The 25,717-nt window shown below is 41.2% G+C and overlaps 2 protein-coding genes and 1 long non-coding RNA gene across 46 annotated transcripts in view; 2 read left to right on the top strand and 1 right to left on the bottom strand.

The window, feature by feature from the left end:
• The window catches only part of tns1b (tensin 1b), a 136,375-nt gene extending 118,944 nt beyond the window's left edge, over positions 1-17,431 (top strand). For 30 of the 43 annotated variants that reach the window (XM_078090097.1, XM_078090115.1, XM_078090105.1 and 27 more), the window contains 11 exons: positions 8,730-9,757; positions 9,877-9,963; positions 11,010-11,138; positions 11,287-11,379; positions 11,940-12,017; positions 12,314-12,382; positions 12,543-12,587; positions 12,995-13,163; positions 13,347-13,415; positions 13,682-13,711; positions 14,531-17,431. In XM_078090097.1, coding sequence (XP_077946223.1) covers positions 8,730-9,757; positions 9,877-9,963; positions 11,010-11,138; positions 11,287-11,379; positions 11,940-12,017; positions 12,314-12,382; positions 12,543-12,587; positions 12,995-13,163; positions 13,347-13,415; positions 13,682-13,711; positions 14,531-14,669 — 1,936 coding nt within the window. In that variant the 3' untranslated portion in view covers positions 14,670-17,431. The remainder of the gene's footprint in view (positions 1-8,729; positions 9,758-9,876; positions 9,964-11,009; positions 11,139-11,286; positions 11,380-11,939; positions 12,018-12,313; positions 12,383-12,542; positions 12,588-12,994; positions 13,164-13,346; positions 13,416-13,681; positions 13,712-14,530) is intronic. The other 13 variants (XM_078090118.1, XM_078090113.1, XM_078090116.1 and 10 more) reach the window with 2 other exon arrangements.
• LOC120812775 (uncharacterized) lies at positions 516-4,519 on the bottom strand. 2 transcript variants are annotated; one of them, XM_078090139.1, is made up of 9 exons: positions 4,407-4,487; positions 3,718-3,836; positions 3,243-3,626; positions 2,941-3,157; positions 2,617-2,754; positions 2,082-2,299; positions 1,831-1,984; positions 1,641-1,750; positions 516-1,117 (listed from the first exon to the last, which is right to left on the bottom strand). In XM_078090139.1, exons 1-9 carry the CDS (start codon positions 4,471-4,473, stop codon positions 806-808), a joined length of 1,719 nt encoding a protein of 572 aa, XP_077946265.1. In that variant the 5' UTR covers positions 4,474-4,487; the 3' UTR covers positions 516-805. The 2 variants fall into 2 exon arrangements, with proteins under 2 accessions (XP_077946265.1, XP_077946266.1); XM_078090140.1 differs by lacking the exon at positions 3,718-3,836 and having other exon boundaries at positions 4,407-4,519.
• LOC144388724 (uncharacterized) lies at positions 4,745-8,322 on the top strand. The gene is made up of 3 exons (XR_013452947.1): positions 4,745-5,336; positions 5,775-5,873; positions 5,997-8,322. It is a non-coding gene; the product is annotated as an uncharacterized LOC144388724 (long non-coding RNA).
• Positions 17,432-25,717: the final 8,286 nt, after the last annotated feature.

Raw genomic sequence — 25,717 nt, 5'->3', positions numbered from 1 at the left:
AATAAGTGAATTATACTAAATAAAAGCATAGAATGCTGGTTTTAAGTCTAGATAACTTAAAATAAACTTTTTACAGCCTCAGAATAAGTGAAATATACTAAATATAAGCATAAAATGCTGTTTTTAAGACTAGATTACTTAAATTTAAACTTTTACAGCCTCAAAATAAGTGAATTATACTAAATATAAGCATAAAATGCTGGTTGTAAAATGAGATTACTTAAATTTAAACTTTTTACAGCCTTAAAATAAGTGAATTATACTAAATAAAAGCATAGAATGCTGGTTTTAAGTCTAGATAACTTAAAATAAACTTTTTACAGCCTCAGAATAAGTGAAATATACTAAATATAAGCATAAAATGCTGTTTTTAAGACTAGATTACTTAAATTTAAACTTTTACAGCCTCAAAATAAGTGAAATATACTAAATATAAGCAATTACCCATTTTGTTTTCTTACTTTGAGCATCTTAAAATCTAAAGCCTGTCCTTTTTTAGAATAATGGTGCAGAAATAACATGGCTTAAGACAACATTTATTTAACATCAGCAAGTCAAGTTTGCTATAGACATTTGAATACTTTTCCATAAAAATAAAAGAAATTAAAAGCAAAAGGGCAAAAAACAAAAACACTTCTCAGCCCTCAGTTATGGATTTTTCCTTAACTATCATTTTAAATACAGGCCTAAATGAGGTAATAACTCAGTGACTGTATAAGCTTGTGCAACACAAAACTATTATTAGGCACAGCTAACAATAACAACTCACAGCTAACAATAAGAACTGGCATGACAAAATACTCAGCTACTTCTCAATGAAAGACTTCCAATCAGCCATTGCTTTCCTGTAAGCACTAGTGGCATCTTGATCGTGGATTGTGTCACCAATTACCTCTGTTTGAATAACTGACAGGAGCGTTGCAACACATTTTGGATATCTTAAGTGCAAAGTGTAGTAATATGCCATTAACACCAACATCCCGTCTGAGAAATCTTCCTGAGGGAGGGTGGTCACAGGTACATTACCCACAGCCACAATGGTGGTTGAGCCATCAGAAAGCAGAACTGGGGAGGAGAGAGGATGCTTTTCCAGGTACAGGGCAGGGTCTTCGCCTGACTGGAACAGAATAAAAAGAACAATGTGTAAAGTGAGAAGAGATAAAAATGTATTGAAAGTCAAGTGCATGTTCAACATAAAAATTTAATTTTTAGATAAATGACCAAGTTGCAACTAATGACACTCTTGAAATAGTCATTATTATATACAAACACTGATGAAAAATATTGATTTATTATTACACTGGAAGAAATAATCATGAATTACTTCAAAATGGGCAACATTTGTTTGACAGATCAAGGTGTAAGAATTTAGGATGGATTAACAATGGATACAAGCTGATGCAAGGTGCATTTTTATGTTTCTGGGATGAATTAATGGATGAATTAATCAAAGGTTTTTTGTTTAATCAAACATTTCTTGGTATTCCTTTCTGTGAACACCATTTGAGGGACACTAGAAACACTTTTTTGCAAAAAGTATCTGTGATTGTGAACTTAGGGTGTATTGTTATGTGAACATGCACAACAAATGTGAGAAAATAAGAGGACAGTAAGGAATCAACACACAAAAATGTTTTTACCTTCAGGACATGAAGAAGTGCCTCACAGCTATTTCCAAGCTTCTTTGGTGGTGAAGTTGGTGAGGGGAAAAGGGATGGGAGTGCATTGAAGAGGGCAAGCGTGAACTCCACTAAAGAATGGAAAGATTGGTCTGAATGGTCTGAATATGGTATAAATCAAAATACATTTGCATATGGAACCGCAACTTACCTCCACGGACATCCAATGGAAAGGGGGGTTTCAGGGCTTTCTTCCACACACCATAGAACTGCACCTTGGCACAAAAGTCTGCCCATCTTCCTTTCACTTCCTCGATGTATCTGCTGTTGGTGCCACCTACTATGCGCCGCAGCTCATCCATTGCCTAAGACAGCATTGTGCACAGTTATTCAACCATTGGACATTTAGAACACAGATGGATAGACAGTAATTCAAGTGCAAGTAGTGGAAAAAAAACATACATTTCGAACATCTCTAAAGCATGGATATGCCTCAAAGATTTTTGCAGGTCGGTCTTCTTCCCTTGTAACATCTGCATCAATGAAAGCCCGTCTGGCCTTAAACTCAAGGTCTAAAACTTGAGCAACATCACTTTGATTGGGTTTTGCATTTGGCTTATTGTACATGTTGCTCAAGGTTTTGTAGTGCCTAGCCTGCATTTTCAGACTGTCCTGGCCGACTGAAATGGCAAAAAACAGAGCAGACATTTCAACGTAAACACAACTTTATTGCATTATGCAGGTCGGTCTACTTCCCTTGTAACACTCAAATCAATTAACTTAATTGATACAATAATACAATAATTAGTAATACAAAAATACAATAATTTTATGTTGTTTATATGAACAATGGGAGTTGTCTGGAAAAAGAGTTTCCATTAACATCCACAAACTAAGGAAATTTGAATTTAATCTCCAACCGTTTAGACTCTGATTTGCCACTCTGAAAGTCATTATCATGGATAACAGGCTGAGAGGTGTGCTGAGGTGGGCTTACCAACATCATCCTTTGCAGGCGTGGTTGGTGAAGCGATCACAGTCCTGAGTGAGGAGCCTGAGGCTGATGCGGATGGCAGCAGGAAGGTTTTGGTCTTTGGCTTCCTTGGCACAGAGGGGGGTCGATGTGCTGGGAATGCTTTTTGGGGAAATAATGAAAGAAATAAAACACAAATAAAAGCATGACAACAAGCAAAACCGGCAGATAAACACAGTGCATGCCTAACCATAAACTCTATAGTTTCATTACATGATTAGACAATTTTTAGACAAAAAAACAGTAGTCTAACAGCACCCCTTCATTTTTTGCAAACAATTTGCACACCTTCACTGGAGTTGTCCTCGGTAAGGTCATCATTGCTCTCAAGAAGTAAGGTATTATCACTTGAGTTGCTTGTGTCTGTCCAATCCGTCTCCATGTCTTGGTTGTCTGCACTGAAGAGAGCTGTCTTTGCCACTCCTCTTTGTGGTACAGAGCCTTGCCTCTTCCGTGGGGATCTCATATTTTGGAGTCGCTTGTACATTTTGGTGTAGATAGTCAGCTGTGGTAAAAGAATGTTAGATACGTTGTTTGTCTTGTTGCTGACCTGCCCAAAGTTTTGGTTTAGATAAAAAAATAATACTTACATAAGGCATGTTTGGATCATCATCCCGTAACATTGGGTAATAGTCTATAATCTTCTGTGACATGGCTCTTATTTCCAATTTTGACGGGTAACTGACTTCTTTCCCCATGGGACTAGCACGCAGGATAGCAACCATACTGGTTATTGTGTTCCTTACAAGTCTGCAACATAGCTCCTTGGACAGTTTGTAATTTTTTTCCTTTCCATTGCAGAGCAGTGCAAAGTATTGACTACGCACCATGTCTAACTCTGAATCTGTGTACACCACATACTCTGGAGGGTCTGGCATTTTCATTTTTTTCTCAGCAGATATGGGGGTTGAGGTTTGAGGCTGGCATGGTGGCATGGCACAATTGTTGGCATCTTGGTCCGTGGTATTTTCACACTATTAGAATTGTGTGGAATAAAAACAAAATGCATTAGAACCATTAAAATGTATACTTTACTAGTTTTTACTCATTCCAATTTGTGTTTACATTTTCACTGATGAAATTCCAAAGTTTCTTTCTTTTGAGGAAATTCTCTGGGCCAGGAAAAAGATCCCTCAGGTCATCCCGGCTAAGGCCTTTCAAAGCCTCCTCATCAACACTGGCAGCTGTGAGATATATGACAAATATCTATCTTTAGATAAAGCAGTAGCAAGCTACAGAACCAATCAATTTATTTAGTAAGGCTGTACACTGCAGCTAGAAGGTAGTGAAGCACCAAGGGCGGAGGGCATTTTTGGTTAATTTGGTTAATAAAAGATATCGATTGACTTGACATTGTATAAACACATATTTTACATTGTCATGTATTGATTCATAAGAGTCCAAGCTTTCAAATGAGGTATAATGACTATGCTACATAACAATCTGATGAATGGCGGATGATTTACAATGTTGGGGGGGAAGGGTAACGTTCCCGCCTGCGGGACACTGCAGACCGCGTGTTTTTAAAATGTGGGATTTCTATTTTACAACCATATATTTTGCTTTAGAATTCTGACTCTTACTTAAAATGTTTCATCCTAAGAATATTATAAATTCGTTAAGCAAATTACGGTTGAGAAAAAACCCAGAAAGCAGAAAAATGTTGGATTTCAAATAAAAGTATTCAGTTATTAATAAAGTACACTCCATAAATAGCATCAATGCATCAGATATAAATTGTATTCATGACTTACCCTCCAACACCGATAGAGTGGCATCGTCAAAAGTATCCATCTTAGATTCATCAGCTCCCTGAAGCATTAACAGGCGGTACCGTAGAACTACCCGGGAAAACCCATAGGCAAACAGAGTTCGTTAGCTAACGGCTAGCGTGTAAAAGTGCACATTAGCTAACAATTAGCTAGCTTGCTAAGCATATACCGACATAGTAATATTTACTAATTCAATAAAGTTTACTGACATTGAGCCGCTCTTCTTGCACTTCTTCGTCAAATGTAACGCACCCAAATCTTTCAGTTACTCAAGCGGTGAACCGCGAACACTGACGTCATTGAGGTGGGACCGTTGGAGGACATGAACTGAGGATGCGCAGAAATGATCGGACGTAAACATGAACATGTTAGCAAAATATTATTTTTAAAAAACTTACCATCGTAAAATTAATTAAGTCGCATTTATAATTAGAGGAATGTATTGTTAAAATAATAACAAATTATTTCATGAGTGCCCCCCTCCCCATCCACCTCTGGATCATTAGCCCGCGACAACAACGGTGCATCATGGCGGCGTGGAGGTGTATGATATGTTTCGTCTTTGTTGCTTTAAGTCTTAAAGTACTCCTTAGCCACATTAATAAAAGTCACAGTCGCAGCCCGGATTTTTGGGTTTACTGTGGTATTGATGGATGTGAACAGGACTTTAGAGTTTTTAACTCTTTCTTTCGCCACATTAAACGGACGCACCTTCAGTATTTGAGGACTGGATGCCCACCAAGCGGATGGAGTACGACGCCTTCTTCTCGGTCTTTGGGACAGGAAACATTTGGTGTTTCGGTGTTTGCCAGCTGTAGCACTCCTGCAGCGGCCAGCACTACGGCTGTCCCACCTGATGCCTCTTTACCTGAACCGTCACCACAGCCTGAAGCTGACGGCCGCCTTGAGTCCGTAAGTTTCCACAATTCAATTTATTTTCAATCTTATCATGCCAATTAGGTTGCTCTCTGTGTGATGCTGACTTGTTATGTAATTTAATATTTTTGTCCTACATATAACGATATATTTAAATATGGGCCTCATTGAATCCACACTGCGAGTGTGCGCGTTAATCATGCATGATTTGAGTAGCCTATGCACACTTTCTCTTTCATAGGTATTATCTCCATTGAATGCTAAGATTAAACATTAAAAAAAAACATTTAATTCCTCTTACCTTAGACGATAGAGCTGCTCAGGTTCCAGACCAGTGAAGCGAATACGGGATTAAAATGAAGTCTTTCCCCTCTCGGGCATCTCCTCAAAAATGTCCATTTCCTTTCAAATCAATTGCAACTTTGACTGTGTCCATCTACTCGCTCTTAAAAAATTACAACTCATTTTATAAAGGAAGACGCTGTTGCTGTGACCTCCAGAACCAGACCTGATATAGCTAGATCCGCAGCGGCATTCGCCATCAGTGTCCGGGAACAGTGCCAGTTATCACAGGTAAATTTATCTTCATGGGCAAATGCTTTAATGGTACTATTAATTTAAATTATTCTAATGTAAAATATGGGCCTGTGAATTATATGGGTGCCAAAATTATTTACATTTTAAATATTTTCCCAGAGAACTGTCAACAGTGTCATCTCAGGGGTGCAACAGTACCAAGCTGCTCTCATTGACACACTAAGGGAGAGAATCAGAAGGGTGTTTGAAGAGAATCCAGACACAACTGCTCAGCTCCAAGGGGAGGCTTTGGCTACGTTTGATGCGTTCATGGATCCTTTCTCAACCACAGCATATGGACAGAATAAAACCATCCGGGAACTATTCAATCCAGTCAACCCAGAGGAAGTTGTGGTGTCCCAGAAGATTTGTTGGGTAAAGCGTGGTCTTTCAAGGGTCATGGCCTTAAGAGGCAAAAGTTTTTACTATGTACCACTCATTCAAAGTCTTAAGCAGTTACTGACCAATCCCAGAATCTTCACCATGTTAACCACTGTACCACAAAGAAGTGAGGGATTCTTGTATGATTTTACTGATGGAGCCCTTTTTACATCCCATCCATTATATTCTCAAAGGCCAAATGCATTGCAAATACTATTGTACACCGATGAAATTGAAATATGTAACCCTTTAGGCGCCCATGCCTCTGCAAATAAATTACTGATGTTTTATTATAGTTTAGGGAATATAGATCCAAAATTTAGGTCGAAGTTGGCTGCAATAAGACTCCTGGCTATTGCCAAGGCAAACAATATTTCTCAGTGGGGTGTTGATGTTATACTAAAAAGAATCCAAAAAGATCTGACACTTCTGTACAATGGTGTTAGGATTGACACCCCAAATGGTGAAATTGAGTTGTTTGGTGCTGTGATCGCCATATGTGGAGACACACTTGCCCAACATGATATTGCTGGATTTAAACAAGGTGTTGGTTTTGCTTATAGCAAATGTAGACATTGTGAATGCTCCTTTGAGGATATGCAAAGTATTTTTGAGGAGAATAGGTTTGCTGAAAGAACTTTGGAAAAGCACATTAGGCAGTGTGTTGAAATAGATAAGGCAAGCACAGAAACATTGAAAGCATCCCTCAAAACCACTTATGGGATTAACAGAAGAAGCAGACTAGTTGATGTTCCAGCATTTGATCTGATCAAACAAACACCACAGGATATAATGCATGTAATTTTTGAAGGTGTTGCACCAATGGAAATAAAGCTTGTATTAAAAAACCTGATTCTGTCAGGACAGATAGAATTAGATGAGATTAACTCAGCTATTCTAAATTTTCCTTACTCACCTCTAGACATAAGAGATAAGCCATGTCCTATTAGTGTCAGTACTTTAGCTGCTAATGACAATAAATTAAAGCAGTCATGTGGACAAATGTTGATACTTTTAAAAATCCTACCTTTTCTTTTGAACGGTATGGACAACGAGTATGTCAAATTTATTCTCAAGTTAATTGAGATTGTTCAAATTGTCCTTGCTCCTGTTATTTCTTTAGAAACCGTATTACGGCTCAGACGCATGATTGAGCAACATCTGCATCATTTCAAAGAACTTTTCTCTGAAGCCAATGTAATACCCAAGCAACATTACATGTTACATCTACCAAGCCAAATCATATCTCTTGGTCCATTAATAAGAAGTATGTGTATGCGATTTGAAGCTAAGCACAGTTATTTTAAGCAGTGGGCTTCTAAGTTAAATTTCAAAAATGTCTGTAAATCGCTTGCAAACCATAACCAGTTCCTTGAATGTTGTCAAAATGAAATAGGCATTGAGCATCCAATTTTTGCTAGTGAAAGAGAATCGGGGCCTGTCTCAGCTGTCAAAAATTTTGATTATGTCAAGAGAAAAGTCAAAGATTTTCTAGGCGTAGAGGTCATGCAATCTGTTGTCTCAGTGAAATGGTACATCCTCAATGGCAATAAGTACATTAGTGGTAAATCTATGATTATTGTAGATGTAGATGATGCTTTCCCAGTGTTCGGACTGATAAAAGATATATTTGTGATTGATTCCTCTTATGTTGCTTTTGAGTACCAGCGTTATGAGACACTGAATTTGAGTCCAGAATTTCTGGCATATGAGGTGGCAGTTCCCAATGTTGCCCAGGCTACAGAATTTGTACATGAACTCATTGACTGTATTTCTTATTTTTCTGTTAGTTTCAAGGAACATATGTTTGTGCCAATAAAATATAGTCTTTGTGATATTATTGCCCACAGAAGTAGACATTAAAATGGAGGAATGAAAGGGAAGCATTGATTTATTGGGTGATCAAGTTTGCCGGTTTCCTGAGCCTGTTTTTGTTAACAAACTGTTTTGGTCATTAAACAATTCCATGGACTGTATGGTGAGTTGTGGTGAAGGCTGTATAATTTATCCTCACATTGTCTGAACATGCTTGAAGTCAGAGCAATAATAAACTCTGTTTCTTTCAGATGCTTTTTGTGTGACTCTTGAATCAAGCAACTTGAGTTTACTGAATCTTAAAACAAGCTTTATTGATGAGAATTTGAGGGAGAGATGTAAAAGATCTTAATTTAACAGTTATTTGACTCATTTTAAGATGTCATGCCTATTTGAGACAAAAAAGATAAGGTTGTGCTTGATTTAAGATTTTAGTGTAAAGTTAAACACTAAAAATAAGAAATTCACTCTTAAAACAAGATCAATTGTCTAACACTTCTAAATCTAAGTTTTTTTATCTTGATAAGATTCAAATAATTTGCAGTGTAGGGGGCTTCTGCTTTGCAATGCTAAAACTAGTCAATCAAGTCTAAAACATGTCTAAAACATGTGTCTAAAACATCAGCTGGCTAACAGACGTTTTCAATCTTCTTCCAGGGATCCCAGCAATGTCCGCTCTCTGTCCCAACCCACTAATGATTCGGGCTTCCGCTCCCATGCCACAGAGAGTGGCTACCCCACACCCTCATATCAAGCCCCGAATACCCCTACTTCTTCCTACCTAGATTCCATCTCCCCGACCTCTTCCTACCTTGGCGCCGCTACCCACACGCTACCCTACCTTGGCCCCAACACCCTGCTGGGAGGTTACATGGCCACAGACCCTCGGCCGCCCACCGCGGAAGCGTCCCAGACGATGCTGAGCCGTCCCCGAAGTCCGCATACGCAGCATCGGACCAACATCCCCGGCTCCACTTACAACCCCCTCCTCCAGCCGCGCTCGTGCGCTGTTCAGGAGGGTTCCACCATGGCCCAGCAAACATCACCAGCTAACGGCTTTGATCTGGGTATGCTGGGTGTCAGCGGAAGTCCCGTTCTCGTCCGTCGTCCGTCTCAGGGGGCTCAGAGCAGCCCAGTCCTCAGCAGACAGGCCTCTTTGGGACAAGGGTCTCAGCGGAGCCCGGTCCTCAGCAGACAGCCGTCCACGGGTCGGCCCGCTCAGAGCAGCCCCGTGCTCAGCCGGCAGCCATCCATCACACACCCCCAAGGGAGTCCAGTTTTGGGAAGGCACCCATCTGTATCGCAGGTGTCCCAGAGAAGCCCCAGCCTGGACCGTCACCCCATGCACAGCGGTTACACCACCCCGGATGAGAGACACGGGAACCTGTCACGACAGAGCAGCTCATCCGGCTACCAGGGACCACCGACTCCCTCCTTCCCCATCTCACCTGCGAGCTACCAAGATGGGGGGATGATGGGGATTGGTGTAGGGTTCCGGCAGGGCAGCCCCGCCCCCGGTTTCCAGCCACAGCTTCCAGAGAAGAGACGCATGTCGAGCGGCGATAGACCGAACGGAGCGCTGTCGCACGGCACGCTGAACGGGAAGATAATGTCCCCGATGAGTGGAGGAAGCAATCCCAGCTACTTCCACACCCTCTCGGACTTCTCGAGGTTCAACATGTCCGGTAAGGAAACATTATCAACATTACAAACATTAAGTAACGTGAAGACATATTTCGGGGTTCTGTTCTGTTTGCTTTTTTTCTCTGACTTCCTATCTATGACATTTGTTTGTTTTTTGCAGATGGAAGTCCTGAGAGCAGGCTGAATGTCAAGTTTGTCCAGGACACATCCAAGTTCTGGTACAAGCCAGACATTTCCAGAGAGCAAGGTAAGATGCTGTGAGACTTTTTCCTTTCCTGTTGGCACTGGATTGGTGGTTAAGTGTGTTTTCCAGCTCGCAAACTTGCTAGCAAGATTTGTTCCGTTAGTTAGTTTGCCACGGTATTAGAAAATTAAGAAGAGTATATCCGTGTGAGACACTCACAACATGCAGATGCACCGGTAAATGCACATCTCTGTCCGTATCTGTTTGGTTCTGAGATCTACAGCAATTGGCTTCCGCATCTGCATTTGTTTATGGCCAGTATTATATCATGTTAAATGCAAGCACTTCCTCAACTAAAATGACATCACACACTGGTTTATACTTAGTGCCGTGCACTTCCAGAAGAAAAGTAACACCACGTGTAGAGAATTACAACATCTGCATGTGTTGCTCATCTCATCTATCTTCCTTAAACTGTCACATGTGGACAGGCTGAGGCTTTTGACCTAAATGATCTTTTCGTTCTTCTAACCATCTGCTACCTTTTTCTTCCGTTCGTCTAAATCCTTTAATGAGGTGATTTCATCTCCTAGTCTGTTAACCAAATTCAGATATAAAATGTTTGGCCAGTGTCCCTAGCAAACCCTAATATTTATATTTAATCTTATATATTCCTGTAGCGCTTTGTCTCTTATTCTGTTTTCTTGTTATTGGGGCCACATTTAAACTGTGACCTGGCAGATGTTATTTAGCTCCATGCCAACTCTGATTAACTGCATGAAATAGCGGCCAACCCGGCTGTATCAAGGCACAGCGTGGTACTGACCGGTCCATCACAAGGTAGCCAGGTGCTTTATGTCTATTACATTCTTAATGGGACCATAATAAACTCAATAAGCATCATGCCATGAAGCTCTATGACATTTTCTCATCGACTTCAATACAATCAGACTTCTTTTTGCAACCAGAGGAGTTGACCCCTGGTGGAGAATAGAGAATATTACAAGTATATGGCACTTCCACAATGGCTTCACTTTTCATACCTGAAGATTGCCCTTTGCTACCCTCACAATTCATGTTTGGAATAACCGAATGCTACTGTGTTACAGCTATTGGCCTGCTGAGGGAGCGGGAGCCTGGAGCCTTTGTGATCCGGGACAGTCACTCGTTTAGGGGAGCGTACGGCTTGGCTATGAAGGTGGCCTCGCCTCCACCCACAGCACATCAGAGCAAGAAAGGTGGGGACAGGGATACATGTATTTACTGCACTGAATTGTGTAGCTCTTCTCTCAGTCGAGAGAGACGGACTGAAAGCTAGTGCAAAAGATGTGAGGCGATGTCTCCATGTTTATCGGCCCTGAACCCCATCCGTCTCTCCCACTGCAGGCGACGTCACCAACGAGCTGGTGAGGCACTTCCTGATAGAGAGCAGCCCTAAAGGAGTGAAGCTGAAGGGTTGTCCCAACGAGCCTTACTTTGGTACGGCCGGAAACACACACACTGACAGCTCGGGGAAGCCGGAGTAGAAGTCACATGCTCCTTTCCGCGCGTCTGTCAAAGATCTGCACTCGTTTCCAAGTTGTATAACATATAATTGTAATCACTGCAGTGATCTGAGTCATGTTCTCCTCACTAATTATGCTGTAAGACTCTTTGACGTGCCCGTGTTGCTCTTCTCCGCCAAATACAAAAAGCGCTGAGCTGACTTCTGTAAACTTTAGTAAAGCCTCTCCTCGTTCCTTCTTTCTGTCCTGTCTCCAGACCATAACTCGGTTCCTCACTATTTTTACTGTGTGAAATTACTGTTTTCAAACTACTAATTCAACAGAATTCCTTCTGATTACAAATATTTGGTTTTTCTCACCGATGTAAATCCTAACCACATTTAACAAAATCCATCCTACCGAAGAACAGTTAATCATGGGAAGAGCTGTTCCTGTTAACAGGAGCAGAACCACTCAGTTTTTGTCTTTCACACATTGGAATTATTGAAGGGGATGTGTTTTGTGTCTCTAATGTGTCTTCTGTCCATTTGACAGGCTGTCTGTCTGCCCTGGTCTACCAACATGCCATCACACCACTGGCCCTGCCCTGCAAACTACTTATCCCCACCACAGGTCTGTGGATCCAAACGTGTGTTCGGCAAACATGAATGCGCTTTGAAGTGATTCTATTGTGTTAACATTAACAGGCTTTCTACAGTAAACGGATCTATTTTTAAGGATTGCTCCCTGAAACTGACGACCTTAAATGGGTTTATTGCACATTGGATTGGAATTTATACCTAGCACTGGAATAGGCGTTTACTGAAGGGTAGTGAAGGAACTGGTGATGAACCTATAACAGAAGCCATCGACGCTCCTATACACAAACAAAGAATGGGGTAACTTCATCCTTCTCACTTTTTATATAGATCTCACCGAGGAAGTGACGGAGGTAGCCGCACCAAATCCACTGGCGGAAAGGCTGAAACAAGGAGCAGGTAAAACATAAAATCTCTCCCATTTATTCTCTTTCGGGATTCCTGCGTTCCTGTGGCCGTCTCAGAGGCTCAAAAAACAACAACAGCTTTAAGATTGTAGGACATTAATAACCGTGTAATTAACATCTCCTGAAACATGTTCACTTGTTCTGACAACAAGATACCCTTGTAACCCCAGTGCAGAGGGCCCCTGCTGATTCCCATGGTAAACAAACAGCACTTTTATTTGGAAACTTCCATCTGGAATGTGCATCCTTCGTCTGTCTGTGAATGTTTAACCTGCACAAATTAAGATGACCCTGTTTAATCCCTTGACATGAACTTAGATTTGGTCTGTTAACATTAGTGTCCAGCTTCTTGTTTGTAACAGGCAACATGTTTTATGTGGAATGAGATTGGATGGATTGGTTTCTAAAGCGGTTTGACCCCAGCTTTGTTGCGGACAGCATGTTCTCCAATGAGACAATATCAATATATTTGCATGAATAAACCAAAACAGGCATTAATAGCATTTCAGAACAAATACGACTATCTAGTTTTTCCCTTGCAGAATCACTGTCCCATTTGACATTTCTTCTCATTGTCTGATTGGGCCGTCTGCTCTCTTCCCAGCATGCAACGTGCTCTACATCAACTCCGTAGACATGGAGTCCCTGACAGGTCCTCAGGCGGTTGCCAAGGCCATATCTGAGACACTGGCTGCTGCGTCTCCAGCCACTGCCACCATTGTGCACTTCAAGGTGTCTTCGCAAGGCATCACGCTGACAGACAACCAGAGGAAGTAAGTCTGCACGTCCCCTGTACGCGGTTAATATTAAACTGGCCAGCGTGCCCTTTTTAATGCATGATGATGTGTGCTTCCTCCAGATTAAAAACATTTTAACTGACTGTGTTCCACTTTATTCATTGTGTTTTTGTGTTTCTTTAATCACTACTTTTCACCATTGTTTTTCTCGTTTTATAGGCTTTTCTTCCGACGCCACTATCCTACCAACACAGTCACGTTCTGCGATACTGACCCACAAGACAGAAAGTGAGTGCAAAGACATGAAATAGATTTCTTAAAATGCTAATAGTACTTTGTTTTTGGCAACAGATGAGTTCCAAAATATTGTAAAAATAAAAGGACGGCTCTTGTCTGTCCACTATTTATATTACTATATTACTACTTCTAGAATTATTGTTTGTGTGAGTCCTGGGTTATGCTCCTTTGATGCAGTCGACTTTTCAGAAAACTTAAAAATAAATAAAAAACAATTAATCAGATAGCTGACGCATACTTTATTTAAATTTTGACAGGTGGAACAAACCTGAGGGAGGAACGGCCAAGTAAGTAGACCTCTTACTGATTACAGTACTGCTGTGTGTTTCCATAGAGCGAGCGGGACGGTGGGGTTAAGTGAGGCATGGCATTCAGTGGTGGATATTCATTAAGTCGAAGGACATTTTACCCAACTAAAAGAATGGTTTTGCACAGCTAAAGTAGAAGAAAAGCAGCACTGCTGATAATTGCCTGCAGTCTGAATGGAAGCTGTATCCCATTTATCAACCCCAGGCTGATGGCTGCATCCAAAATATCAATGTCTGACAAAACTAGGGGCTAAACAATTTACTCAGACGCACAATATGAGTTACGTAGCGAGTTGTATTGTTTTTGTACCTGAATGATACCTTCAGGGTGTTTAACTAACACATGTTTAGTGTAAACCAATTTCAAGTTAAAGTTAAACTTTAGTATAATTCAACCTTTGTGGCTAAGTGACTAATGGGGACCAACGGTTTTAAACATGTCCAGTATCGAGGTACAAACACTTGACACACCCAATGACAGGCTCATATTATTATTATGACTATTATCAGAATCTTTAATGACAGGCCCATATTATTATTGCAACTGTTATCAGTATCTTTAATATAAGTGTTAACATCATGGAAAGAGTTCTACAGGTAAAATACCGTGTTCATTGTCTGCCTCAATACTCAACCTACAGTATTTCATAAGCTGTCCCTATTACTTGATATAAGCATGAAAATGACCAAACTGCCGTTGAAGCTGCCACACATGGTTTCAGTCTTTTTTTTGTAGACACAATCCAGTGCTTAAACAAGGTGGCTTTTACAAATAACTCTCTGATGTGGACTTTGCAGGCTATTTGGGTTTGTGGCACGTAAGCAGGGTAGCACAACGGACAACGTCAGCCACCTGTTCGCCGAGATGGACCCCGACCAGCCCGCCAGCGCCATCGTCAACTTTGTTTTAAAGATGATCGCCTCGCATAAAAGATGAAAGCTGTCATTTCCCTTTCCCATTTAACGACGGACACTTACTTTCTGTTTTGGATGACTTAGCATTTGGTTTGTCACCTTATTTCTTCCGCTCTTTTACGTTTGCGTGCATGTCCCAGCGTGTTTGTGTATGAGAGGCAGAGAGTGTGCGGTGTGTTTGGGTGTGCGCAGCTTGCATGCATGTGCTTTTCTTCTCGGACGGACTCCAGAATGGACCAGAGGAAGTGAAGGATGGGGCGTGGCTGTGTGTGACAATGGGAGGGGAGGCAGGGTAACTCATGGACAGGAAGAGGGAATGACATTGTGTGTGCAAATGTTATTTTATAACAATTGTTTCATTTTTGTTCATTTTTTTTTACAAAGAAGAAAGAAAAAAAAAGTTGTGTGACGTAAAGGTGGATTGTAAATCTATTCGGCTTTTGAGTGGTCAACCAAAGATTTTTAAAAAGTAGTCAGGACGTGTATAGTGTGCCACTGTCGGAGGGTCGGGACTCAAAATTATGGCTGCTTAATCAAAAATACTGTTTCTTCCTGTATGTACTGATACTGTAGGTCAATTATGCGCCGTTGCCATCTTGCAAACGATGTTTTTGGACATCTTTGCATCCGTCGTGGTCTGTGTAAATATTCTTGATTGCTTTACGAGTAGGATTGTTCTAGATGACATTTGGTGCCTGACGTTCTTTTGTAATGCAGAGCTTTGTAAGAAAGAGAAAAACATAAAACTCTCCCAGGCTGTTTTAAATATGCAAATAGTCGAACTCGGAAATGAGATGGCTCTCCAAAATTCCACAGTTCTATCTTTATCAATGTAGTAATGTCGCTGAAGATGCTACCGATGTTGCGGCTTTGAAGTCCATACCAATTTTGGCAATATTTTACTACTTTCATGTGCATCCAGGGGAACACCCAGAGTCTCTGAGTCTCTGGGTCCTTTCGTTCAGGGAGGTCAGGAAGAGGAGTAGCCTCCCATCGGCCGTCGCTCTCCTTGCAGCCTGCGCCATGTTGCTCAGTAATGAAGGGCTGGACGTTGCGTCCTTCATGCAAAAGTTTCGTCTGCTGAGGCCCTGATGAGAGCTATCACAACAGAGTGCTAACATTACCCTAAGTTTTAGTACCGCTTTTTCTGCTCGACGCGAGGCGCTGAGAAGCCGCCCAGCATCTGATCAGGGCCCCAGACTGTTCGTCCTTTTGCTGCGGTCAAAGGTTTCTGTGTTCAAATCTCTTTGTGTCGGATGAATCAAAGCTGTTAACACTCACACACTACCCAAAAGTAAGCTATACGTATAAATACACATATACAGATATATATATATATATATAAAAAAAAAACTTCAAAACAGTGACTTAAGATATTTATTTTTTTTGCTTTGTTGCTCTGTAATCTTGTATACATGTATTATAGAGTATACATCAAGATTACTGAAAGTGAGAAGAAAAGATAGCTTTTTTATTTTGGCTAAAGTCAAGTGCATTGACATATATCTAAGGTGTAAAGTGTGTGCATTTCAAACTGTAAAATGTTCAAATGTTTTTTTTTTTCACAGCATTACTTCCTTTTGTTAACATTCTTGTTTTCTATGGGAGTCTTTGTTTGTATTTTTAAGAGAGGGGGAAAATATTTAGAATGAAAGATTGCTGTTAAGTCCAAATTGGAGCTATCCTAAAGACATGCCAACACAATTGTTTCATTAACTTAAACCTGCCGAGAAAATACATTGTCCAAGTTTAGCACTTAAATGTTGAAGTATTATCAGTGTGTTTCTACTTGTAAAAAGTGACGCCTTGGAAATTGATGGACCCATTACGTGATTGCATGTGTGGAGCGGGACTTACTAGTTCCTGTGGTTCCACAGCATCTCAGCATGAGGTCTGGGGAAACGAGTCGGATCAGTGAGTAGCTGCTGCCCTCATGTGTTGAGGAAACACCATTACAAAAGGAACCACTTTTATTCTAACAGTGTTTTAGCTGTGCTTTTGGTATGACAAAGGGTAAACGTTTAACGAATCAGATCACTGGTAAAATTAACTTTAATCTGAATGTTGTTTAATACGCTATTATTTTAGCAAGTGATGTTTGCGTTCCAAAGTGGGTCACATCATGAAAAAAAAAGTGATTAAAAAGCCATTCAGCCTTCCTATGTCACATGCAGGCCCGTCAGAATAACCTGTAAATGAGCATGACATGTGACCTTAAAAGTGACTTTCAAGAAGTTGAGCAGGTAGAGATTACGAGTCCCTCCTTTATGCCGGATGCTCTAGTGTCACTTGTTCAGGGGCCCACGTCCTGACTCAAATTTACTTAAAAAAAAACAGCACTTATAAGGCTTTTATATGTGACCAGAATGTTCCATTATTTATTAGCGAGAGCCTGCATGCTCAAGTCAAGTTGTTACCTCAACACTGCTGACTGTAATCTGCACACAATACCCTCAAGTTTGACTCGACCCAGCCCGTTCCAGTTAAGTTTTGGATTTTCGTGTGACGTCTACGTCTTGACAGAAGAATCTATATATTTTTGCCTATAAAATACTTGTGGAAGAAAAAGAGAACGTCCTTTAGTTCAAACTGAATGTTAGCCATTTTTTTGCCAAAATGGAAACTCCTGTGGCGTGTCACTTGGTGAGATCAGTCTGAACTGTAGAATGTGTGTGAATGAACGACTATGCCCGTATAGAGCTTTGTCATTTTTTGGTATGCTACATTATATGGCTTTTACTCTTTCTGATGGAAAAACACATTAAAAAGCATTACAAATCAAAATGTAGGCTACGGTATTTTGTTTGTCTTGGTCAAATTGTCCTTTTTTGTTGTGCCAATTCAATGATAATTAAGACCCGTAGCTTAGTTTGTTTTGTTTATAGTAGTAGTAGTAGTAGTTAGTATTATTATATACTGTATACTACAGTCATTACAAACAATACAAGACCAGCGTAAAGCATGAATACATTAGGACTGTAAAGGTATAGGCGGAAGCATAATGCTTGTGTATTCCTATTCCAAATTCATACTAATTAGGTTACCCTCAAGAAAATCTGATGTAAAAAAAAGAAAAAGAATATATATATATATATATAAATAAATGACAAACTGATGATTTAGTAACATTACAAACATGCTTAATGCAAAGTAAAAAACGTATTAAAAACTAATAACAGATGCGATACTCCACATTTGACCAGAAGTCCTGACACCATATCATTAACTTGCACACATTGCTGTCAGCCAAGAAGCTTTTCAGCCAAGAGGTCCCAATCCAATTTTCTCAATAATGTGCTGTGATCCAACCTATCAAATAAATCTATTTTCTTGTCAGGCACAATTTTGTTGGCGAGAGTGGTTCCGACACGCAGAAAATAATCATCAATAATCGTCCATAGTTGCATCAGAGCTGTTTCCAAAATAACATGGAAATAAAGATTGGTAGCCTTTATTTTGAATAATATGATTAATTACTTTCCAAGTCCTTTGAATATTATTTGTATTATCTTATTAATGAATACATCATTCACAACCATTTTAATATATGTATAATATTTAGAATATTTCTATGAACATGGTCTATTTGTCCAGGCTCCATCCATCTGCAAACCACTTATCCTGCACGCAGGTCGCAGGGGGGCTGGAGTCTATCCCAGCCAACTTCGGGCGAGAGACTGGACTGGACTGGTCGCCAGCAAATGGCAAGGCTAACACAGAGACATCCACACACCTACGGGCAATTTAGAGTCACCAATCAACCTGATCCCCAGAGCATGATCCCCAGAGCAGTTTGGACTGTGGGAGGAAGCCGGAATACCCGGAGAGAACCCACGCAGACACGGGGAGAACATGCAAACTCCACACAGAAAGGCCACTGGGCGGAGTGGAACACAGGACCTTCTTGCTGTGAGGCGACAGTGCTAACCACCACGCCACCGTGCCGCCCTGTCCTCAGGCTATATAATTTAAATAGACAAATCAAACAGCACAGAGACAGGGCAAATTATGAGATCAAATGAAGGCAGAAGTTGTTATAGTGGACAACATCTTTATGACCTTTGCCACAATGTTTCGATTAACTGCTGTCGGAAGTAAATCAAATTTGGAAAACAAAGTTAATGCCATGTATGTTATACAACAAGGAATTGGGCTTGGTGCGTGACAATAAACTTGTCAACTAGTAAAAAACAACATTTGAAAATGTACAATTAAATATGATGGATGTAGAAAAAATTAATAAAAAAACTAATGGTGTGTCAACAGTATTTTTAAAGCAATGAGGGTTTCTAGGGTGTGTAACTGTCAGTAATTGATCTGGCGATCTAAGAATCTTCATCTGCTGGAGGCCAGAGCCGTGTTGTGAGATATTGGTCCGAGTGGGCTGCAGCCTTCTGCCAGAGGGAAGGGTCTTAAAAAAATATTGTGTCCAGCGTGAGAAGGGTCGGCCACAATCTGTCTTCTCTGCCTCATGGTCGCAGAGGCGAAAAAGCAGATGATACTCTGCAGTCTCGCCCTTGTCCTTGGCAGTGGCTGCAGCGTACCAGACGGGGAGTGCCAAGTCTCTGCTGAGCCTTCTCGATGATGGAGCTGATATGCTGTTCCCACATCGGGTCATCGGTTATGGTGCTGCCCAGTAAGCAGAAGGCCACCATAGAGATATGAGGTAACACATTAGATCCAAAACAGCATGTGTCACACCTTAAACTTTAAGGTCACATATTGGTTTGAAGATTGGTTGTTATTGTAAAATGTATAACGGAAAGTGGTATTTTGTGGTGGTCTTCGTGCTCACTGTCTGCCATTAGGTGTTTGGCCACTTGATGCCAGTGTTTCCTTATCAGACAAAACAAAGCCACAGAGGAACACACCAACACTGAACTCAAGGCAGTCAGTCTCATCTATGTTACAGATCTTTGGTGGGAGGGGTATTCAGGTCTCAGATGCTGCATCTATTACTGGTGTTACTGTTGTATTGGTCAGATGAGACTCAGTAGTATATTTTGTGCAATGAATTTAAAACAGATTAAGTATTCTGCAAATGGTCACACAATGCCACTTCTCTCCTTCTTCAACGTTCATGTACTTTTAAATCCAGCTTTATTTCATGGGAAAAACTAACATCAACCCTGGTCCTATATGATGCTTTGTGTCAGCAGGATTACAATATTTCACCTCCTTTACCCCATGGAATAGAATTACGACTCTTGAAAAAACATTTTCTCTACAGGGGTCAAGATGATGAAATGGGCCAAATAAAGAGGTCTATTTATGGTCAGAAAGGGTGGATGACGGGGGATGGGATTATCATTTGAATCTGGGTTTGTCTTTAACACTTATGAGGGCCAGGATTTATGCTTAGCTTAGTTGTTTTTTTTACCTATAGGCCGGAGGTCTTCAACAGGGTGCTGCAGGGGGGTTGCAACATGTTTCGTTGATAACACAATTTTTTTTATTGTCTTTAAATACACATCATGCTCACGTGTAAAGAGTGGCAAAGCTCAAAAATATAAGATGGTGGACCAAACGCCGGTCCTTTGTTTGGCGTTCCTTGGCCTGAAAAAAGACCCTTGCTATCGGCTAACTTTACCTATTGACTGACACTATAAGTTACTGGCCCATAGGCTTGAGCTACTGGACGAATACATTGGCAATAGCCTGAGTTCTTGATTTTGATGGAAATTTTATAGCACCTTAGTGAGATGAAGTGGGGGTAAACAATGTGAAAACTACTTAGCAAATGCACATTTCATAAAATTAGTATTTTAAATGTGCAGGTATATATTTTTGGTGGTGAAAATCTGGAAAATAAATATTTGACTGGTCAGCCAATTGCGGTAATCCCACCAGAGCAACAGGTGTCTTGTTTCCTGCTAAAGCCTATTGCCCACTGTCACACATAGAACCTGGTCACCATTTGGAGTGTGAAGCCTCCTGCCTCCAATTGAATGTACAGAGAAGTCACTTTGCCAGATGGAGTATGATCCCTCATAGCCGAATTAAAATGTATATACTGTACAGTATTCGTCCTACTCAAACATAATACGGTATAAAATACATTATGCCAATGGTCTAAAGGCATATTACAGTTTGACAATAAATGCTATGCATCCCTGTATCTTGACCAATCATATCAAAGTCACCAATTATTTCTTTCACAATAAAAAAGGATGACTTGTTCAAAACACACAAGAGATAAATAGTTGTGTGTGCAGCATGTTTAAAGTTTGTGAATGTTTGTGCCCAGTAAAACATAATGGTGTACGAAAGGAGCTAAACACTAAATGTGCGTTACAGTCTCCTGTCTGTGTTGACGTTGACGTACAAATTGTATGTGTGTTTTCTGGAGGCATGAGTGACTGTCCATCCTGTGACCGGTACGTGTGACTCACTCTTAATCCAAATGTTTCCATCGTGGCGCCTCAAAGGCAAAACCATCACAGTGCTGTCACCATCTGGATAGTAAAGGCCCTCCTGGGCTGGCTGCCTCGTGTCCCTGACTCAAAGACTTTGACTAAAAATACAACCTTCAGGATGTTATTGCAAAAGCACCAATAGATGTCCGGCCTGGATTTTTCTCCTTCTGGTGCTTTCTGCCTTGGTCTCGTTTCCATAAATAACAAAGGTGAAATTGCTCACACACACCACACGGTAATAAAAATGTCACGCTGTCTAAAAGGCATGCAATGGCTTCGATGAAAGACTCTTTCTGGAAAATGAATTCAGGGGGTTTATTATAGACAGATCAATATTTTATATAAACCAAATATGGGTTATCAGAGAGCTATCGTGAACTCAGTGGTCTTAGTCAGAGAATCTTTTGAGGTCTTAGTTGTGATTTTTATGGCACGTTTTCCCTCTTCCTCCTTGTTTCCAGCACAACAGGGTCTTACACTGTCTGCTTTTATCCAAAGTGAAGACAGAGTAAGCAACTAGGAAGGGAAAGTAGCTGCACACCTAACAGTAGAAAGGGATTTCCCCTCAAGAAAAACACAGCAAATAAGGAATATCACATTTGAAAAGTCTTTGGGGCATTTTCTTCACTTTTGACAGTATTGAGCAAGTTTCTTGAAAAAAGTACATACAGTATTATCTGAAAAAATAATACATGGGTGGGAATGGTTGTGATGATTTATGCCCCTCCCCTCTCTGGTCACTCGGTACAGCACGTGCCGATAAAAATAGTTCACAAGCAAAGGGGCAAAGGTCAGCCTTCATAGTAACTTCACAGTGGGTTTGAAGAGCCGGACTGCCCCTCTCTTATAACGATTGGGCTGGGGGAAGAAATCTGATGTTTCCAATAAGCGAGGAGAGTATGTTGCATTATCGTTTTTGCATTTGGTGGCGTGTGACGAGAAATGCGCAAATCAAAAGAAACCTGTTACATTACTTGACCTTAGAAATTTTACATTTTTACGGTAGTTACATTACAAAGAATGTTATTTTGTTAGGGTACGATGTTAATTCATTACTTTAACACAAACCATGCTCTTATTCCCTTACCTTAACCGAATAGTCTTGTTGCATGAAACAGATCGTTGTACTCTGTCAAACACACGGCAGTATGTGTTTCTGAGAATGTGATACAAGGCTGTTATGAAATAGATTTATGATTAGCGATTGCAAAGGGTTGTAGGAAAAGATAATTTCATTCAACTCCGAAAATGGATTGATTGTTTGTTTGTATGTAAAGTGGAGTGGGCAGTACTCATCTTCCTGGTGAGTTATATGGACGCACTGATGGCTCCAGTGAAGAAAGACAGCAGGCAGAGATGGAAGCAACGCTGTAACGTGAGCCAGCACACGTCCCGAGCTGTTGTTAATGTTTGCCGTGCTCTTCAACAGAATGAGCCCGTCCAACCATTCCCTCTCCTACAACTGTTGTGCCTGGCAACACACTTAAGAAGACAGGTGTCAAAACCAAAGTTTTACGCATAATCGGTTCAATGTGTCTCTTTGAACCATGTAATGCTCAGTGTGCAAAGCTCCTCGGTCAACCATCACCAATCCAGGAGCCCCAATCCTTATCCAAGCCCAACTCCTCACCCCACTCCCCCACGGCCAATCAACACATCTCAGTACCCTGTAACAGATGGCCGTAGGGGTCAGCAGGGGTTAGCTGGGCCAGGGAGGGGGTTGGCTAAGGTTAGGCAGGGGCACTGGGGTGTTTGGGATTGTTGTGACATGGCCTGTCTGCCTGTCAGTATGCAGGTGGATGAGTAGCATGTGGCCGCCAATCCCCTGCTTGCACCGTGCACTCTACCATAGACAGGGCTTCAATTCAAGAGGTCAAGATGCCGCGGTGGAGGGATTCAGTAGTCATCCTAGATCCCCAAAAAATGTCAGCCTACTCAGCACCCCCCTCGCACCTGCTCTGGAAAAGTGCAGTGTTCAGCTTTGGAGTGAGGAATGTCTAAAGAAAACACAAAGAACAAGGAAGGACTGATGAACCTGGCCAGTGCGGAACAATGATTAATCTACGCGTATTAACCCCCAAGACCTGTGACCTCTTTTATTATTTGAAGCGATGTTTCTTCTTGTTGATTAGATTTTTTGGGCTGAATTTATTCGAGAGCGAGCATACAGTTTTGTCTGAAGCCCCGTTATTAATCAGCATTTATATGTCGATTTTTTTCAAGTGTAAAGTTTAATCACCACATGTTTAGAACCTCACTAACTACAAAGCTCTCCATACCCTTGCCCCCTCCTATTGTTCTGACCTTCTGCACCAACATGCACTGCCCCGCAGCCTTAAATGCATCAACGCCAACCCCCTCCTCCCTCTCATCTGGTCCAACCGCATAGGGCCTGGGGGGACAGGGCATCCTCCACAATATGACTTTGCTGATACACTGAATTTAACTACTGCACCACCCACTGGTCGATAGTTCTATTAAAATGTTTTCAAAAATATTGCCGGCCAATTTGGTTGGATATTTTGTGATGCCCAGACGATGACTCGTACTGGCTACGGCTTTACTTTTTCTTTACGCCAACATGTTCATAATTTGGATTTGTTTGGAATTTTCCATGAAATTTAGGACCAATCCCTGCAGTGGCCAAATAAATTGGTCCTGGCTGTTGGCGGTCCTCTGACTTCTCCTCTTGTGCAATTGTGAAGTTGAATTTGTGTTTTTGAGTGTGTCTCATTAAAACAGCATCTAATCTTTATATCCAATACTTTAAATTGATGACTAACTAGCTGTAAAACTGACATTACAAATCAACCTCCATCAATCAATTCATCCTAAAATGTATTCCTCCATGATCATATTCTCTAGTTATAGTGCAGGGTTTGTCAAAGAAACTACTTAACCTTTTGACGGCTCATAAGACATCATCTGTAAAGTTCCCTCCTTGAGTTCAAGTGCCAAATAAATTCAGTGTAACTAATGAAAGCATCATCCAGCATAATAAATGTTAAATATTTATCATTCACTTGTCTCTCCTGATTTGAATACTATAGTTTGATTCGGAAGGTGAGGAGAAGATATGGGCACATTGGTTTCCCAGCAGGAAAGCAAACACTGAACTTCTCATCTGGCCTCCAAAATATCAAGACTCTGATCGCCGCCTGGTCCGGTAGCTGAGTACAAACATGTCTCCAACCCTACGTTCCCCGGCATCCTCCACAGCCCTCCCTACTGCATGTCGATCATGCCTTAGAGCATATAAACCCCCTCCTCCGTATGCTGCGTATCCCAAATCGTTTATCACAGTTTTTACACTTATCAAGTTATTCATTAGCACATTCTTTCCATTGCCACAAACTGGGCAGGCTGCTGATGTTGTCTGAGTCCAAACTAGAAAACCTCCGGGCTCAAATTAAGGTCAATCCTGGTCGTGATGGCTCCAATATGACTGAATTCAACACGTATATGATAACGCATTGTGTACACTATAGCAGACGCATACATCACTGTGTTATGCATCTGTGGTTATTTATGTCCAGGACATAGTGAAACCCCAATGCTACATAGGAAGGGCAGCACAACGAGCCCATTGGGATTCCATAGCTCACTGGACCACTGTTTTCTCCCTGAGGATACCCTGCTAAAATAAACAGCCACTGCAGCAAGAAATGAAAACAATGAAATGACCGACAACTGACACAACATCAGCTTGTGTGTGTGTGTGTGTGTGTGTGTGTGTGTATCTGTGCAAGCGTGTGAGCGTGCTCGCTCACATATGTACGTCACTGATATCTCTGGGAAAGTGTTCTCTCGCTCAGGCCGGATCTGCGCTGGCAGATGCATTTGCCTGGTGGGACCGTGGGGACGTGTGCGTCTGTGTGTGTCTGTGTGTGAAGGGGTGGGCTGTAATCGTGGCAACTGTAAACAGTCACTGGTATTGAGTTCTTCCTTTTTCCCTATTTCGCAGTCTCCTTCCCGCGTTTGTTGCGTGCCAGTGCATGTGTCTGTCTGTGTCCGTCACCGCCTGTGAGTAATGTCCAGATCTATCCACTTAACAACAGTGTCTGTACGGGGTGCTTATGTCCTGTTACATTAGCTTGGATCACATCTGGGAAAAATAACAATAAGTCCTCTAACTTTAAACCAAATCTAAGCCAACAAATAATAAATAAGTTGGCTAATAACAAGTTGCAGTATGAAGCAAAGGTGGTCTAACATCAGGGCTTTGGGTGTGGAGGATAGACATGCTGCTTTCTTATATGATATGGCCTGTTGACAAAAATAATAGTTCAATAATAGAAAATAATTAAATTTTTGTTTTAGGATAATGTCCAATGGCTGATTGCCACACCTGTCCTTATGATTCCTATCATGAGTCGGAGGAGGAACGAGTCTGCCACTCACAGTGGAAGCTGGCGTCATTGTCACGTTTGCACTTGTGCTGTGAAAGAGGAGACCCTGACATGAACCCAAACCACTTGCTGGCTCAGCTTCTGACTCCCACCGCAGTAAAACAACAACTGATCCACTGAGTGTTTCATTAGGTTAACAAGCTCTATATCTTCCTTTTCGCTCCTTTTTATCCACTCTTAAAAAAAGGGAGATTTCCTCTAAAAATCTTTAGACAAAACTCAGCATGGAGTAGCGAAAAACAGGT

Source organism: Gasterosteus aculeatus, chromosome 16, assembly GCF_964276395.1.
Source record: "Gasterosteus aculeatus chromosome 16, fGasAcu3.hap1.1, whole genome shotgun sequence".
Lineage (NCBI taxonomy): Eukaryota > Metazoa > Chordata > Actinopteri > Perciformes > Gasterosteidae > Gasterosteus > Gasterosteus aculeatus.
The sequence above is the reverse complement of the archived record's forward strand: the minus strand, read 5'-3'. Positions and strand labels throughout refer to the sequence as shown.